The sequence below is a fragment of the Anomalospiza imberbis genome, chromosome 23 (assembly GCF_031753505.1).
Source record: "Anomalospiza imberbis isolate Cuckoo-Finch-1a 21T00152 chromosome 23, ASM3175350v1, whole genome shotgun sequence".
NCBI classification, from domain to species: domain Eukaryota; kingdom Metazoa; phylum Chordata; class Aves; order Passeriformes; family Viduidae; genus Anomalospiza; species Anomalospiza imberbis.
Genome location: NC_089703.1, coordinates 7,904,194 through 7,921,195, shown reverse-complemented (window position 1 = coordinate 7,921,195; position 17,002 = coordinate 7,904,194). Strand labels below are relative to the sequence as shown.

General features: G+C 46.1%; 1 protein-coding gene across 1 annotated transcript in view; it reads right to left on the bottom strand.

Moving 5' to 3' along the window:
• Positions 1-7,810: 7,810 nt before the first annotated feature.
• The window catches only part of PEX14 (peroxisomal biogenesis factor 14), a 69,037-nt gene continuing 59,845 nt past the window's right edge, over positions 7,811-17,002 (bottom strand). The window contains exons 5-9 of the mRNA XM_068171588.1: positions 15,488-15,573; positions 14,761-14,863; positions 13,418-13,515; positions 10,208-10,299; positions 7,811-8,769 (exon numbers count right to left, since the gene is read on the bottom strand). Of these exons, the coding sequence (XP_068027689.1) occupies positions 8,304-8,769; positions 10,208-10,299; positions 13,418-13,515; positions 14,761-14,863; positions 15,488-15,573 (845 nt within the window). The 3' untranslated portion in view covers positions 7,811-8,303. The remainder of the gene's footprint in view (positions 8,770-10,207; positions 10,300-13,417; positions 13,516-14,760; positions 14,864-15,487; positions 15,574-17,002) is intronic.

The following is a 17,002-nucleotide window of genomic DNA, read 5'->3' as shown; positions in this document are numbered from 1 at the left end:
ATGTGTAATTTTATTTTGTTTTGTTGTTGTTTTTTTTTCTTTCCATGGGGGAGGGGGGAAAATAAATGCTTGAACCACCAATGCTCTTTTTAATGTTTTATAAATATGTATGTGTATATATATAAATATAAAAATAATATGTATGCACATATATATGTGTGTGTGTATATATCTATATGTATATACATATATATAGATATATAGATATATATATAGGTTTTGAGACAAAAATGCAGAAAGTGAAAAAAAACACCCTAAACAGGATGGTGTGCTCTGATTTACTTGAATCTGGTCTCTTCAGCACCTGCGTTATTAAGAACTGAATATTTTTCCACTTGAATTTAGTGCTATTAGAAATTTAATATATGTGTTTTATTTATTTGATTTTTTTTTTTTTGCATGACTGATGCAAGGTTTGACATTTTCACTCAATAAAAACTGGAAAAAAAACCCCAAAGTTTGAAGTGATCAAGTTGTCTTCTTGCTTGAGGAGGTGGTTGAAGGACTGAGCAGGACAGGCTCCATGCCGAGGTGCATGTCAGAATGTTCCCGTTTCACCCTCCCCGGCCACAGGGAAGCAGCTCTGTGGGCTTGGTGCCTCTGCCGTCGTCAGAGAGCCCAGGAGCAGCAAGGCAAGCCTGATGCATTGGCGGCAGCTGCCTCCTTATTAGCAGGGAGGATTAGCCTCCTCTCTCTTTCAAAGCCCCCTCGTTGCTCTGCTGCAGCTCCCAGCCATCCTGTTTTCAGATGTCATTATCTGAACATGCTCCTAATCCAGCCTTGGAGCCCAGAGGTTTGTTCTCACTGGAGCTCTGCCCACAGCACGTGGAATATTTAAACGGCCTTGTTTCCAGGTGGGGACAGGGGACACGAACAACACAATCCATTGCCGGAAAGCTGTGGCTGGAACCTGCTTTTTCTCAGTGGGGCTCTGACTGGACTTCATAAAAGAATGACTAAGGTGTGGGAGAAGCTGCAAGTTGAACAAATCAAAGTGCCACTATTGCATTTGTTCCGAGCCCTTGCAGGTGGTGACAGTGCATCCTGCAGAGCCCTGCATCCACAGCCCTGCAACCGCTGCCCCTGCACCTGGTGAGCCCTGGGAAGCAGCAGACACCAGGCAAGGTCACTTGTTTTAATGTCAAGACAAAAACGGGGCAGTTGCTGCTGCTGTTGTACTTTGATACCTCAAGTGTATCCCTGTAAGTCCTTTGAGTCCTCTGGCAGACCCTGTCTCATGGAAATCCATCACTCGGGCTCCAGCCCTTACCTTTTGGGTCTCTGCTGTCCACCAATACCCGAAAGCTGACAAAACCTGCAATTCCTACCTGCAAAAAGCAATTCCTACCAAATGGGTGAGGGCAAAGAGGGAAAAAAGGCACTGAGCATTTGTAGGTAAAGGAGGTGCTGGAAGGGATGGCAAGTTCTTCATGGCAGCCCTGGGGCAAGAAGTGGGCCCAGTGGAGTGCCTCAGACACTTTCCTCACAAGGCTCAGGCATTGCTCAGGAGATGGGGACTTGGTCCATCCTGCAGCAGATCCCTTCATCTTCCCAGAGCAAGGCAGGGTGTCCTCGCCCCAGTCCTGCTCTTGCCGTGAAGTGCCCCAGGCCCAGCCTAGCTGAGGAAGGGTGGCCAACGGAGGCAGCTTCCCTTCTTCCTTTTGCTCTTTTTTTTTGGCAGGAAAACCCTTAAACAAACAAATGAAGAAACACTGAGGATTTAAGTAAACAGCTGAAGATTTATCTGACAGGCAGACAGAGCTGTTCCTGCCCCTTCCCTCCCTCCCCACAGGGCAGTGGCAGCCAGCAGCCCCTGCCCTGAGCCCCATGGACCCTCCCTGGGGTGCCAGGACGTGGCCAGGCTCTGCCTAACCGCCAGAGCTCTGCAGCTGACACGCTGAATTGGGCACAAGTGAGACACTTGGTCTGTGGCCAGAGCCAGTCAGCCCTCGGAGGGAAGCGAGTGCCTTCCCTCAGTGGCCACGTGCCGTCCCTGCAGGGCACGCCTGGGGAAGAGCCAGTTGTGCCCACAAGACAGCAGGGGCCCAGCCCTGGCCGGAGGCAGCAGTGTCCCTGCTGTGCCCCTCGCAGAGGCGCAGAGGGTCCCCAGGGCTGGCACGGCTGCAGCCCCTCCACATCCCCTCCACGCAGCACAAGGGGGGACACCCACTGCCAGGGGCATTCCCCACACTTCCCCATTTTCCCACACAGATGAGCAGGTTCTGCCTGCAGTTTTTAGAACTGGGGGGAAAAAGGAGGCAAGGCAGAGATGCAGTAGGGGGATTTTCCAATTTGAGGCTGCACCAGGCTTGTTCTAGCAAACAACTTCTTCTAGCCTGTGAAGCAAGAGGGAGTCCCAGGCTCCATCTGACACCCAAAACCTGCCGCTGCTGCCGTGGAAGTGTTGATATTACTGCAAAAAAACCAGGCAGGTAAGCAGACAAACAGGCCTGCCGAGATGGAACCTGCTGTTGACAGTGCAGGGGGCAGAAGGCAAGGAACAATTCATCCATCCAGGAAAGCTGCAGCATTTAGCACCCAGTCCTTAGTGCACACAAGAAGTTGAAACTGCTTAGGTAAAGCAAATCTGCTCAAAGCGATGGGAGAATGTCCACCCCAGAATTTGCTCTGGTTTAATTAAATCAGGTAAAGAAATTAATTTTTGACAGGTGTTACTCCAGCCGTGCACACACAACATCTCAGTAGTAGCTCTAGAAGCAGAGGTGCCTGTTGGAAGCAGTCTGTGAAGTGCTGGAAAGGAAAGAGCAGGAGGAGATGGACATGAGGGAAGGTGAAGGGCACACACGAGCAGGATGCTGCACAGAACAGCCCTGCCAAGCAAAGGGACCGAGACACAGGCAAGCAGCCGGGCAAAGCGACAGCCAGAGAAAGAAAAATAGGCAACAAACAAGCCAGCTGTACTTCTCAATCCTCCGGATCAGCCCTACCCGGCCAATCGCCTTCTCACACAGGAGACACAGTCCCAAAGAAAAACAAGTATTTTACCCAAACCAATAAAAAACACAGTGTCACTCTCCTATTCCTCTTCAGGCTGTTCTTGCAGCCAGCATCATAAAACATCTCTCATCATCTGCACAAACACAGAAGAAACAAAATAGAACCCTGAAGGATGAATTCCTTCAGCAGATGCAGAAAAGGGGGGGCTTGGTAAAAAACCAGGGTGTTGTTCTAGGAGGCTCCATACTGTAAGTAATCCCTGAGCTGTCCTTGCAAAGCATTTGGGGAGATTTTTAGCCTGAAAGACACTTTACAGAAATAAATTGTAATTGAGTTTTAATAATCTTCCCCTTTTCAGAAAGAGCCTGACAGATGCTGCCTAGTGCTCACTTCTGCCCCATTTCAAATATTTTTACCTTATTTGGATGAAATATATTATTTTTCTAAAGAAAGGAGGTTGGGTTTTGTTTTTTTTTTTCTCCAAAGAGCTGGTTTTCCCTTCGTCCAGCTGGTGCCTTTATTAGGTTAGTGCTTGCTCCCTTTTGGGGATGGGATTGTTTTTTCCCCTGATCTGGGACAGACCATGCCAGCCCCTCAATCTAAAAGTGTGCAGCTTGTACTGCACAGCAAGTGGAGAAGTTGGGCCCTGATCTCCATCTTCCCTCTTCCCTGATACCCCAAAACTCACCCTAAGTACATTTCCATTTTTTAAATATTCTTTCTAAGAGTGTAAGAAGTGGTGAGAGCCACCCTTTCACCAGCATAATACATGGACACAGCTCCAAAGGTGCCCATCCAGGCTGACTCCTGAGGAAGCAGCACAGTCTGGGGATAAGACAGTAAAAGGGAAAATGAAGAAAGCTGGAAGCTCTCTCTTGTACCTTTAGGTAAATAATTGCCCTTGTTTCACCTTCCAGCACCCCTTTATTTATGCTAACAATCCCTGGAGATCAAGCCCTTCTTTTGCTTTGCACTTGCACAGCACCCAATGGTATGAGAGGGCTTGGAAAACTCACAGCTCAAGCTCATCATCAGTTTTTGGTGGGCAGGGTCACCAAGCACAAACAATTTGTGCTTAACACAAAGGACCACCACACAGAAAGGACCTTCCAAAGCTTCCTGTGTCAAAGCCCTTGGCAAACACTTAGATCTCCACAGCCTGCTGCTGGAGGGTTTAATCAAGCATGGAGACCTTGACTTTAACAAAACAGTTTGCTGCCTGAGCCTGGACCTGCTGCCTGAGCCTTTGTTTTCCCCAAGCATGGCCCTGCCCAGCACAGGAAAAGCAAGGAGCCTCTGTTCCTGCAGCAAGTACTGCAAATGCCAGCAATGGAGCAGACACCACACTTTTTTCCAGCAGCACACACCAGGATGGACCTTCTGGCAAATCCTCCCTCCACCAAAGACAAAATGAAGAAAGAACAGAGAAGAGAGCTCTTACTTGCCAGAAGAACCCAAGCTGCAGCAAGGAAAGGCAGAGTGTGTCTCAGGGCAGGCTGAGGTGCTGGGCAGCTCCTCACTCACACCTGCACAGCCCAGCCTCAGGGCCAGTGGCCACAGCCAGACAGTGGCCAGAACGGGGCCGGGGCTCTCGCTCCAGGGCAGAGTTCGTGGGGCTGGGGCTTGTACAAGCTGCAGGACCTTGCACAACATCTGGGTCCCAAAAGTGCCTTTCTCAGCAACTTGTGTGTGTCACAGCTCTGTATCTATCAGCCAGTATTTTTTACCATCATGTCTGAAATCCAAGCCACACGTACCAGAAAAATACTTTGCAAAGTCATCCTCTTCCTTCTGATCCCAAACACTTTGGTTTGTTTGCTTATGTCACCAACACACAAATGACAATAAAAATAAGATTCTTCCTGCTTTTGACAAAGATGCACATGAGACCTTTTTGGCACATCTGAGGGTAAGGAAGGTTCGAGGAGATTATCAGGAAACGTCTCTCTTAACCCTTTCTCCCTTTTGAGTAGCCCACATTTCTCTTGCAGCTATTGAAAAGGAAGTTTTTATATTGTTACATTACTGGGAAGTACCAGTCTGATATTGTTTCCTCTAGGAGAAAGCACAGGGTGACAGGCATTCACTGAGATGTATCCAGATGACACAGTCCAGAGGAAGCTCCCTTCACCTGTTTTTTTATGTTATTAAAGACCTGTAGAAACCATGTTACGAACCCACTGAACTCAGCTCCCTGCTGTGTTCTTCTTCTTCCTGTGTAAAACAGAATACACAGTAACACAGCACTTGAATAAGGCAGGTGGTAGGGAGCTGCTGCTGCCATCTCATTCTGCAGATAAAAGGTTCTCTACCTGGTCATCCTTCAGGTAATAGGATGCTACTGCCAGTGCCAACAGGCCAGTGGGGTAAGCACTTCACAGGGTAGCTGAGCTAAGAATTTTGTTTCTAGCAAAAAAAAAGGAAGAAAAAAATTGCAAGTTAGTAGCCAGGCTAGGAGGACCAAAATCCTCTTCCTGCAACGGCTGCTATGCTGGAAAGAGAGGGAACATAGAGGAACAGAACTTGTGTTTCATGACCATACCTGCAGGTTAGAGGGTCTGGCTTCTTCCAAATTCTCTGCTGGTGGGTTGGATCTCTTCAACAAATACAAAAGCACCCCATCAACAGCCACAGGCACAGAGTTACATATTTTGAGCAACAATGGCCTTGATGAGGTTTTCTGGGATTCATCAGTTTGGAGAAAGAAAAAACTTTAGAACTGGCACACTATACAGAAAACCTACAGAGTCAGTAAGGTAGTAAGAAAGAAAAACTAAAGGACAGAAGAGAGTAGTTGAAGAAAACTGCCTTTTACTCTGCACCAGAAATCCTGAGGTAAATGAATTGAACACTAGCAACATGGAGGAAAAGGGGGAAAATGAACCCGCAGGGATGCTTGTACTATAAACCCTGTAAGTCACTCTGCAAGGCACATACCTCAGCAACATATTTTCCACATTTCACCAACTGCTGTTGTCCAGGCACTTTCTATTTTCAAAAGCTTCTATGTATATAAAATGTATGCAGACAGGACAATATTTTTTCATCACATCCCTGTGTTGTTGTGTTTTCTTTTCACAAGGATTCTTGGCTTGGAGAAACAAAAAGTGTCATCTGTTAAGAAAAGCCTTTCTTTTTAAATACTTTCAAATTTGCCCTGTTTTAGCTAAACATGACGTTCCTTGTGAACGTTAAACAGTGCAGAGAGAGACTGAGAGGGAGAGAGAGAGACACACACACACACTCACTCCTGGGGAAGATATTCGTCCATTTAAGGCATGAGAAATCATCACATTCAGCAGCAGGTCTAAATACAGTAATATGAAGGTCCCTTTCACTCCCCCGAGCAGGAAAATGTCACTGTGTACCAGACACCCAAATACTTGGGAATCAAGTAAATCCCTCATTTTTCAGAAGGGAGCCAAATCCTTCTGTTGAACAGTGATGGAACTGTGGTAGCTACAATTTACTTGCTGCACACCATCTCCTTCGGTGGCTTCTGGACTGGGATGGCAGGGTTAGACCAGTCATGGGATCCAGCACAGCATTCCCTCCTGGAGATAAGACTGAGGGGCCATGGGATATCTCACACGCTCCCTTCAGCACCTCCTGCTGCTGGTGGAAGGAGCAGAAGGAAGCATTATTCCACACCCTGCAGAGCCTCCTGCTGGGAGCAGAGGCACAGACGAACTGCCCTGCACTCCCGGGGTACATCCATCCCAGCCTCTGCACCATCACTGCCACGCTCCTGGAGCTGTTTTCAGTGTACCTTACACAGCACTTACACCACTGCCTCCTGCTGATCCTGCCTAGGAGCAGTCAGAAAACCAACCACAAATGTCCTCTGGAAAACATTTTAGAAGGACCAGATTTCTGTAACCATCCCTTTCCCCTCCATTGACCACCCTACAGGCATACTTCTCCCAAAAATAAGAGCCACAGTAATCCAGCAATAACCTGGTGTTAAATAGTGGTAACTCATATTTATTACAATTATATACAATCATATTTTATATTTGAAATCTATACATGATCACACAGACGAGCACGCTTGCTTGGTGAGGACAGTGAGACTCAGTTGTTACAAGAATTGCTCTGCTAAGATGCTCTGATGCAGTGAACAGGATCATCAGACACCACCATTGCACCAGCTGCAAACACAATGCTGCAAACTGTCAGAGGTTTAAAATTCACTGGTTTGTGTACGGCCCAACCGGGCCAAAAAAAGGCTGGACTGGGCAAGAAGGGCCAGTGGTTAAACCTCAGAACTGGAGCTGTTCTCTGTGCTAGAGAGACTGCTTTGCTGAAGTAGGTGCCTGTCACTGGAAAGGTACCATTTATGATCATTTTTCTTCTCATTTAGGGAGAAAAAAAGGCTAAAACCCATTGCAAATATTCAGAATTAACCAACTATTTCAGCATCTGATTTCACCCCATTAGTTTGTTCATTCATTCATCCATTCAGGGCAGATATAAATAAAATAGAAGATGTCAAAAACTGATGTGAGCTCCTTGTCTTTGGAGGAGGAAGGGTAATAATTGGGATGAGTGGAGTCAACTTCTTCTAAAGCCTTTTACTGGGGAGCAATCATCAGCAAAGCCACCTGTTCTCATGGATTTTACTGTGGCCATGACACCTGGACTTGGTCCCTACCAACAGGCCACTGATCAATGTAAGCATGTGGAGTGGAAATAGCATTCTTTGAACCCCACAGAAATTTAGTGTTTTTACATGCTAGGTGGTTTCAGCAATTTGAGGCTTAGCATAAATCTTGGAAGTGCCAAGACTGAGATCTGGTGAGGAATTTGAGGTTAAAATGTTCTGGTGGTTTTTTTTTTTGGTTGGTTGGGGTTTCTTTTTGCAACACAGAATCAAGCAGTTTGAGAAATAAAACAGAGTTATTTTGGGAAACAGAGAACTGGTTTGGGCCTTATGTGGGATTAAAGGCTTGTGAAATCAAGGAGCTCAGGACAGACTGGTTTCTGAAATTGGACAGAAGGGCTCTAGGACACAGCAAGAGGCCAACTGCTTCTGCAAGAGGGCGTATTCTGTAGCTGTGGTGCATGGTAAGGCCATTGGTCTGCCAGCCTGGCAGTGACCCCAGCTCAAGGGAGGAAGGGCTGGGGGGGAGAAGGAGCCACTGCAAGACTGCAAAGCCCTGTGGTGAAACAGGGCAACCACGTTGTTCACCGAGCAATCACGGCCCTGCTCAAGGTCAATCAAGGGGAAATCACTGCAGGGAATGGTAGCTTTTCTCTCCACAAAATGGGAGAGGCACTGGGGACAGTGCAGCAGGCCGGGGAAGATGTGCAGCAGCAGCAGCAGCAGCAGCAGCCAGGGTGTCTTAGTCAATCTCATTCTCATTGCTGGCCCCCTCAGGTCTTCGTAGCTTTTCCACTTGCTCGTTAATCTGACCATCCCCTCCTCGCCGGTCCTCCGTCTGGACACCCAGACATTCCTCCTCATCCACATGGCTAACATCATCATCCTCATCGTCCTCTTCCTCCTCATCATTCCTCTTGGTTTCCCGTTTCTCCTCCTCGCCCTGCACCTCCATCCGCACCTGGCCCGTGACGTCGATGACGGCCTTGGCGGCCTCCTCGGTGCCGAGCAGGTGGCAGCTGACCTTGGAGCCCTCGGGGCTGTGGTTCTCCTTCACTGGGGAGGACGTGGTGGACTCGTTGCTGACCGGGGAGATGTCACTGCTGCTGTTGTGGTTGGCAACAACAGGGTTGGAGGGCGAGCTTGGCTTCACGGGGATCTGCCACGATGGGATCTTAGGAGCTGAAGGGGAGGGAGGGAACTGCCTCCTTGGGGAGGACAAGAGGGAAAGAAAAGGAAAGAAGGGGGCTTTTGTTATAAATACTGAGGGGTTTCATCAAGAATGAAACTTCAAGTCTCTTTGCCATAAATGAGCAAAACCAAGGCCACTCACTTCTCCAGAGGGATTCTTAAAGTGCTTTACAAGCACTCAGCAATCGAGGCTGTACACAAGGAAAATATCCCAGCTGGGCAGTCAGAAGCACTAAAATGATCGGATTTGGCCAATTTCACAAAGTAAGCTAGCACTCAGGAATGCTGCCTGTGAAAAGACATGGGTGTCCCCCACGAAAGTAAGACAATCACTAATTAATTGGTACAGAAAATTCCCAGTGGAGCAAGAAGTCAGACACACCACGTGCCTGAGCCAGGGAATTTCACCACCTGGCTCTCACCTCACTGTGATACTCCACTGTTGCATTCTGCTCATTGCAATCCAGAGCCTTTCTCCCAGTCCCAGCATGCACTTTACATGTTTGGGCCAGGCCCTGGCTGCCACAAACTGGTTCAGCTCCTCTGACTTGAATGGAGTCATACCAGCTTGCACCAGCTGGAAAGCTGGCCCCGAGTCCTTTCCAGGTGGATTTTAAGGATATGATACTAGCAGGCTAATGCCCAGTACTAGCAGGAGATTCCAGGTGCCAAACAGGACAAATATAAGTGCAAGGGGAGCACTGGTGCCCTCAGAGTCATCCATCATGAAGGGCAAAGCACAAAAGCATGTCTGATGTAGCACTCCCATGCATCCTTGCCTGTGTATGTGAAAAGTGGGAGTCTGAAGAGGTGTCAGATCAAGGTCTGCAAAGGCCATGTGCCAGGGGGTCCTCATGCCCCTCAGGGGAGCTGGCAAGTGGCACAAACAAGGGCAGAGCAGAGGAAAGCTGGCTGCTCTCCAGCACCGAGTGCTCGCACTCAGCACCGCCTTCCTTGAGCCTGAGGTGGGAACAGGAGCTGCTCTCACCTCCCCTGCTGCTGCTGCCACCAGCAGCCACTGCAGAACTGGGCTGAGCTCACCCCATCCTCTGTGAGTGCTCTGCTGTGGCACGAGTCTTTTCATCCTGGCTATGCCCTGACCATGAGCAAGGCAGCTGAACTGCACCCAGAAGTGACTTTCTAAAACAGAATACAGGTGCAGATGCAGTCAATTTTTCAAATAGGTGAGACGCATCTTGACTGTGGGAGAAGTGCAAACAAAAAGGAAAAATCTTATCAATTCCCTAAGGACTCTGTGATTTAAGGCCAGTTTGAAAAGCATTTTGAGACCTGCAAATAGAAAGTGATAGTGGACTGCAAAATGGCATTATTAAAATAGCAGCAACAGGATATAGAGGCAGTTCCTGTTGGAAATGCCTTTCCTCTCCATGACTGAGGGAATCCCAGAAAGCAGCACTTCCCCCACAACAGTCTGCTCACATATTGCATCCATACCGGTTCAGGAGAAGTCCTTTTAAAGAGTAGATCTCAGATTTCAATTCATTAATATTCTGCGACTCCAGAATCCAATTGGTGGAAGTTGTGGCCTAGAACGTGAAAAACAAGACATAAAGATCAGTATCTGAACTGCAAGATGGTTCACCAATGTCACTTCTTCCTATGTTGTTCTGCTCCCATGCGGGAATTTCGAGTCCTGTGGATAACGTACATAAGCTCCATCACTTAAATCTCTCAGATCTGAGCAAAATAACTTCCACACTACGAAGTACTTGAACAGATCCCCGCAATGACCAGAAACAGTAATTGTCTCAAGGTGCCAAGACTATTCAATATTTGCTTTGTGTTTGGGAGACTAATTCGTCTCGTGTCCAGTCTTGCCGCCCATGCACAACCATTGCTAAAGCACCTCAAGGGGACATTTCTTTTTTCAGGAGGCCAGCACTTGTGAGAATTCAGGCACAGCTGGGCCAACACTGGATGTCTTCCACCAACATATCAGACAGAGAACAATACACAGAGAGACAAACCAAATCATTTGGCACTGACCCACTGAATGATTTCTAGAGAAGAACTAGAACTAGGATCCTGAACAGCAGTGGGAGTTGCACTGAATCAGGTCCTTTAGTCCTTCACGTGACTGAACTTAGCTGAGGCAACAGATTCCAATAATATTTATTAACAACTGTTTTAAAAGTATTTGCTCATTTCTCCTAAATCATGAAAGAAAGAATCAATTATCTGCTCTCTGTGGCATTTAGAGGTGGGCTGATAAATACATACTTGAAAGTTGTAAAAATTTTCCCTACTTGATCTGAAGAATTAGATCCATGCTTGAGTTAGCAGGTCGTATCTCCAGAAGCAGCTGGACTAGGCACCATCTCTTGGATATTTCAAGGCAATGAGTGCAGTTTTGTGGGGATAAGTAACTCATGGAAGCCTGGTACAGCTGCTGTCAGAATTGCATCAGAACTGCCACGGGATATCAGGCAGAAATTAGACTAAGTGAGGATAACATGCTGCAGACAATACTTTTGGCACTCTTTCTTTTAACCCTTTTGGGAACTTGAGAAATGGGGGTTTTCTAAACACAGATTATGGTCTATGGTTACCCCATCCTTTTGCTCCAGTAATTCCTGTAGCCATGAGACCAAAGAATACTCATGCCTGGCACGCCCCACAGTAATTTCTACTAAAAGCCATTAGGAACAAACATATTGGTGGGTATCTCTGCAGAGCTAGTTCTAATAAATTCCCCACCAAAGGAAGCCAGAATTGGAATAACTAAAACCTTTTCCTCAGCAGTTCCCACTAGATGTAGCCAGAACTGCTTGTTCCTACTTACTCTTCAACAGACTTGAGCTACTGCAGAGTAACCCCGCAGCCAGCACTGCTCACGGTGACTTCTGGGCTTCCAACCCAAAGGGCTGGGAGAGGCTCAGGCTGTAGTAGCTGTGTTTTACACAGATGCGTTCCCTCAGGACTCACACTCCCAGCCCTCAGACAGCAAGAATGCAGGAGCCACTGTTCTGGCTTTCTAAGACCTTGAAAGCTACAGCAGCACATTAACAAGGGAGTGATTTCTACTCACTGGCCTGCAAAGGACTCAAATTTCCAAAACACATATGGTGCCAGATGCCTAGGATTTAGAAATAAAATCTGACATCTGGGGCTTTTTAGCCAGTCTCTTTAAAAACAGTTGTAGAAAATTCAAGCCTTGAATTTTTATGTACGTTTTTTAATTACTTAAAGTCCCTCTTTTTAATTTTTTACAGCATGCCAGTAGGAGTTTGAAAAGCAGATATAAAAACTTACATTACAGCTGAGAAAACACAGCTTTTATTCTTTGGTTTGTGGGGTTGCCCAAGTTTTTCTTTGTACACATGAGGTTTAGATATCATAACAATGTGTGCTACCATTTCAGTGCAGGGGGTAGAGAGGGGGGAAGGAAAACTTCTTCAAGACTCTCTAAACCACCAAGACTTATGGCCTTTTTCCTTCTTAAAGCTCAACATGTGTTCTTAATCTTAACACTTAAGACCTGAAAACAGTTTTCCAATTTCCGGACTGGCTCCAGGCCACTGTCAGGCCACAGTTCCCAAGGAAAATTGAAGCAGAGTGTTGTGACCATAAACTGGCTTTCATGGTTGCATTTACAGCTGTGCCACTGAGGGATTCCTCCTGCACAGTGTGCACAGCATAGAGTCAGCTGTGGCCCACCAGCTAACACCATCAAAGGATCTGCATCAGATTAAAGTCTGCTAAGGGGAGAAGGCAACTGTTCCTGCTACAGGTAAAGGGCTGTAACCCTGCCTAAAGGAAAATCTCCCTGTACAGAGAACACCACAAGATAACTGTGACCAATCTGGGCCTTGAACAATCCAAGTCCGTGAGTCAAAGGAAGACTTCATCTCCACATGACCGCTTCACATTCACCCTGCCTTACATGTCAACAGTTTCTGGCTGATAGAATGCTTGGGCCAAGGAGTAAAGCACTAATTCTCATTGCCAGAAAGAAAATCAATTTTGGTTAAAAGTGGTTATTTTATTTACACATGTAACAACACAAACTAGTCAGAATTGATGGTTTTATTGCCAAGGTCAAGTCAAGAGTCAAAGGGAATGGGTCACTGTGTGTCATTAACAGGGTTGTAATGGGGCCACCTGTTACACTCAGCTGGCCAAAACTCACTGAAACAAGAACCCAAATAGTAAGAATGTTTGGCCATTACCTGGATCTAAACAAGTGACTTAAATGCAGTCTTTCAAGTGTACGCTTGGCTGAACAGGATGTACAAAGTACAGGAGAAATACAAACGTGTAAAATTACATATTACAAAAAAAATTCTCTGCACAACTGTCTTTGCCTCTTTTGGTCAGTGGACTAACTCCACAATAATTTCATCCCAAATGCAGCACAGAAGATACAGAGCTGAGAACAGGTCTGAGGCCTCAGACACACGAGCTTCATCCAAAAGAGTAAAGCCCTCTCCGAAATCAGGTGTATTTCTGTGAGTACCCAGCTCACACCCAGTGCTCTAACCACACCACCCATGGAGAAGTCAGATGCAGAGAAACTGTCTGGGGATACGGCAGAGCTGATGGCTGGGCTGTGAAGCCAGTAGGAGCTTTCACGTGCCCACAAAAGAAGCCATGCATGCTCCAAAACTGACGATGCTCCAAAGGTGAAGAGCTGGAAGTCGGTACCTTAGAAGCAGCCAGTTCTTGAGTGAGCTCTTGGATTTTCTGTTGCTGCTGGATTAGCAGCTCCTGGACAGCTGCTAAGGTTGTCTGTAACTGAGTCACTGCAAGGGAAAAAGCAGAAGAGTTAAACTGAGATACATCCACATATACACACTCACCCACGCCTTTCCTGCTGTCTAGCTACAAAGATGCCTCTATTCCTACTATATTTAATTTATCTATGCCCGCCTGCTCACTTTAATCCATATGATTTATTTGCACTACGGGTAATCTACCTGCACTGCATCTAACCTCCAGTATTTCTAGTTTATCTTTCCATTGTATAGATGTCTATAGCCCACAGTATATCCGTCTAAAACCTCTCCCTTTTAATTATATTGGTTTATGATTTGTACATCTCCCTGAACTTACACAATGTTTGTATCATTTATCTATCTCAGGGCTCTTGCAGGCAAACACTGGGGCTAACTCCAGTCTGGGAAGAGGCTGCACTCAGGGTTGACCTTAGGGTATCATGAGAAATGAAAGATGCTTTTCTTCTCACCCTTCAATGAAAAGTATAATTAGCATCCTCCCATTCTCAACCTACCAGCTCCTTCAACCCCAATATCTTTATAAACTTACTGCTGAAAATCACAGTTTTTTTCATCCCAACTGAATATACTTTGCACTTTTTTTATTTCAAGAGAGCGCCCTGTATTCGTACCCCCCAACAAACACTGAAGAACTTCTGCTGGACTCCAGCTGTAGAACTTTTTCTACTTTGGCACTTTATCCAAAGCTTCCAGGGAGTAAACAAGCTGATAAAATAAATAAAATTAAAAACTCTATTGGTGTGACAGGTAGCAGCTAATCCAGACCATCATTAGGGCTTCGGGTAATGAACAGACACCCTATAGAGTCAATAACATAGAAGGTGGCTAAGGTCAGAGAGGCACAGTAATTACAGACTCTCCTGACCCTTCCTCGGATTTTCAGATGGAAGGTGGGGAGAAACCACCAAAAAAAAAGCCCCTGAAAACATCAGAGAAGCAGAAATTAAAAATGAACTTTACAGCCCTCCGAAAGGCTGTCATTTTATTCCCCTTATTAATATTCTGAGGTTGGGAGCCTTTCCGTAAAAACATAATTAATTGAGGCCGTGCCGACAGTAAACAAGCAATTTCAAATTAAACCGAAATGACGGCGGCTTCATTTGCAAATGTGAACAGATTCTCAGAGCAGATAAATGAAGTCACCACATAAAGTGGAGATGGAGGGAAGGAAAAGGGTGGGGGTCTTGGCAGAATGGAGGATACAGGGAGAAAAGCTTTGAGGGGTGAATTGATGGAGTCATTAATCTTTACCTGTCTGTGTCACACTGCCACTCATCTCAGAAATGTTTGACTCAATCCTCTGAAGTTGTTTCCTGTCTTCTTTGCCTCCCATGATGAGAGGCACCAGGTATTTCTGCACGAGTACAAGAACTTTCTCAGGAAACAGCGATGTGCAAAGTGCTATTTCTAATCTACCTGAAACATCCTCAAATCCCACCCCCCAAATCTCAGCCTTTATCACAGAGTCAGCGATCATTTATCCACACATCTGGCTGAGAAAAGAAATTCCCTCTACAGCAGGTGTTAAAAGAAGTTGCAGAAGAAGAATTTTGTGGTTATATTTGTCAGGGTACTGAAAACCAGTTCCTAACTCTGGACAGAGCCACGAAATCTGCCTCATTCTGCCCCTGAAGAGGGTGGACTGGACTTAGTAAGGCCACAACTCTCCTCTAGCTACCATGGAACCTTCCACAGCCGCCTCCTAGGAACAGAATATTCTTCAATGAGAGCATAAGCAATGGAAATTACCTTATTTCTAGTAGTTTGAGATCCACACCTAAAAACTAGTTTTGTTTGCTTGCCACTTTTTGACTCTGCATTTTCATGCTAAGTGTCTAAATTTCTCAAATATACCAATGGCAGTGCCGGTGAGAACAGAGATGCTTCACCAGCTTGGAACCAACGTGAGCATTTGGACACAAGCAGCATAGCATGTTTCTTTAAGAGTACAGTGTGGGAGTAGCAAGGGACCCATTACCTTGTAGAGCTGGTGGAATCCAAAGGCAATTCCTGCCATGATGATAGCCAAAGCCCCATAATCTCGCCATCTGGAGCCAGGGGGACCTAAAGTTCAGAATCAAGAAATAATCATAGTCAGAACTGCAGGTGACAACATTTTTGTACATACATTTTATCAGAGAAAAGAATAACTATTAACAGACCGTGTGCAGGCCTTTGGCTGAGGACATTTAAACATCTGGCCAGACCTCTGGTATTGACTCTGGCCTTGTAGTGTCACAGGGAGAAAGATTACAGCAGCAATTAAAGGGGGTCCATCAAGCTGTTTTGCCCTACTCTTTCCGTGTAGAAGGCGCTCTGAACCCAGGTAACTGTCTCTGGGGCTGGTAATAGCTAAGGTTAACTCCTCACCTGAATACTCCTTACCTGAATATTGTCCTCCAGTATCATAATTTTTGAAAAAGAGGACAGAACCAGAGACCCAAAAGAGTGCAGGAGAAAGGAAGGAAGGAAGGGAGTGCTTCAAGAAAGAAAAGAAATCTATCATGGCAATAAATGGGTTTATAAAAATTGTGTCAGCAATTATGGACCATTTCAATGAGGAAGGATCCAGTGTCTTTCGAGCTTAAATTACAATAGGGACCAAAGCACACATAAAGAGCAGAGAGAAAATATGCAATTAAGTATCTACTGAGAGAGGTAAAGAAGTAGATAAAAGCTTGAGATATTTAACACACAATTGTGCAGAGAAGCTTAGAGGCTCCACAGAGGAAAGCAAAGATACGGTATGCCCTGCCCCTTCAGCAGAACCAGAAGATACCTGTAGTTTTCCACCAGACTTATCCTGTCACCTCCCTCGCAGTTCGCTGAACGAACCTTGTCCTGCCCCCGGTTTTCTTCAATAATAAAGAGGATGCAGAATGATCTGCCTAAAGTGCAATGGCAGGATGTGGGCAGAACTGACGAGATGGGAGACCGGTGTGCTCTCCAAATCTACATGTGACTACAATGTCTCATAGCTGCATTATGTTCTCCAAAGACTCAATTTAGGAGGCTTAACTGGCTGAAATGGGTGGCCTCTGATCTCCTTTCTGCTTTGCTCACCTATTGCCATTTTGCTTGTTGCTGAATTCTTCTACAGGCATTTCATTCCAAAAGTTACCCCCTAATCCCAGCACTTAGGGTCTAGAGTATTTGGGTCTGACTCCCAAATACTGGCTCTCAGAGCTTCTTGCTACATTTTAGGACACAGCTCCTGAAATTATCCTCTGGCTAGAAATCTGAACAAACTAAGGCATCTCTGTCAGAGCTGGTGAATAGTGTCACCAGGATTATTTTGGGTTGCTGCAGTTGCAGTTTTGGAGCTTAGGCACATGACCAAATTATCATAACTTTTTAACTTAATGAGTTAACACACGTCAGCTAAGCTGCAGTAACTGGCTGTGTACATGTCAGGATTTAAAATGATCTCTTGCTAATCTTGCTGTGAACCCCAGCCACCTCTCCCACTTTCCCCTCTGTGCTGTGCCCCCAC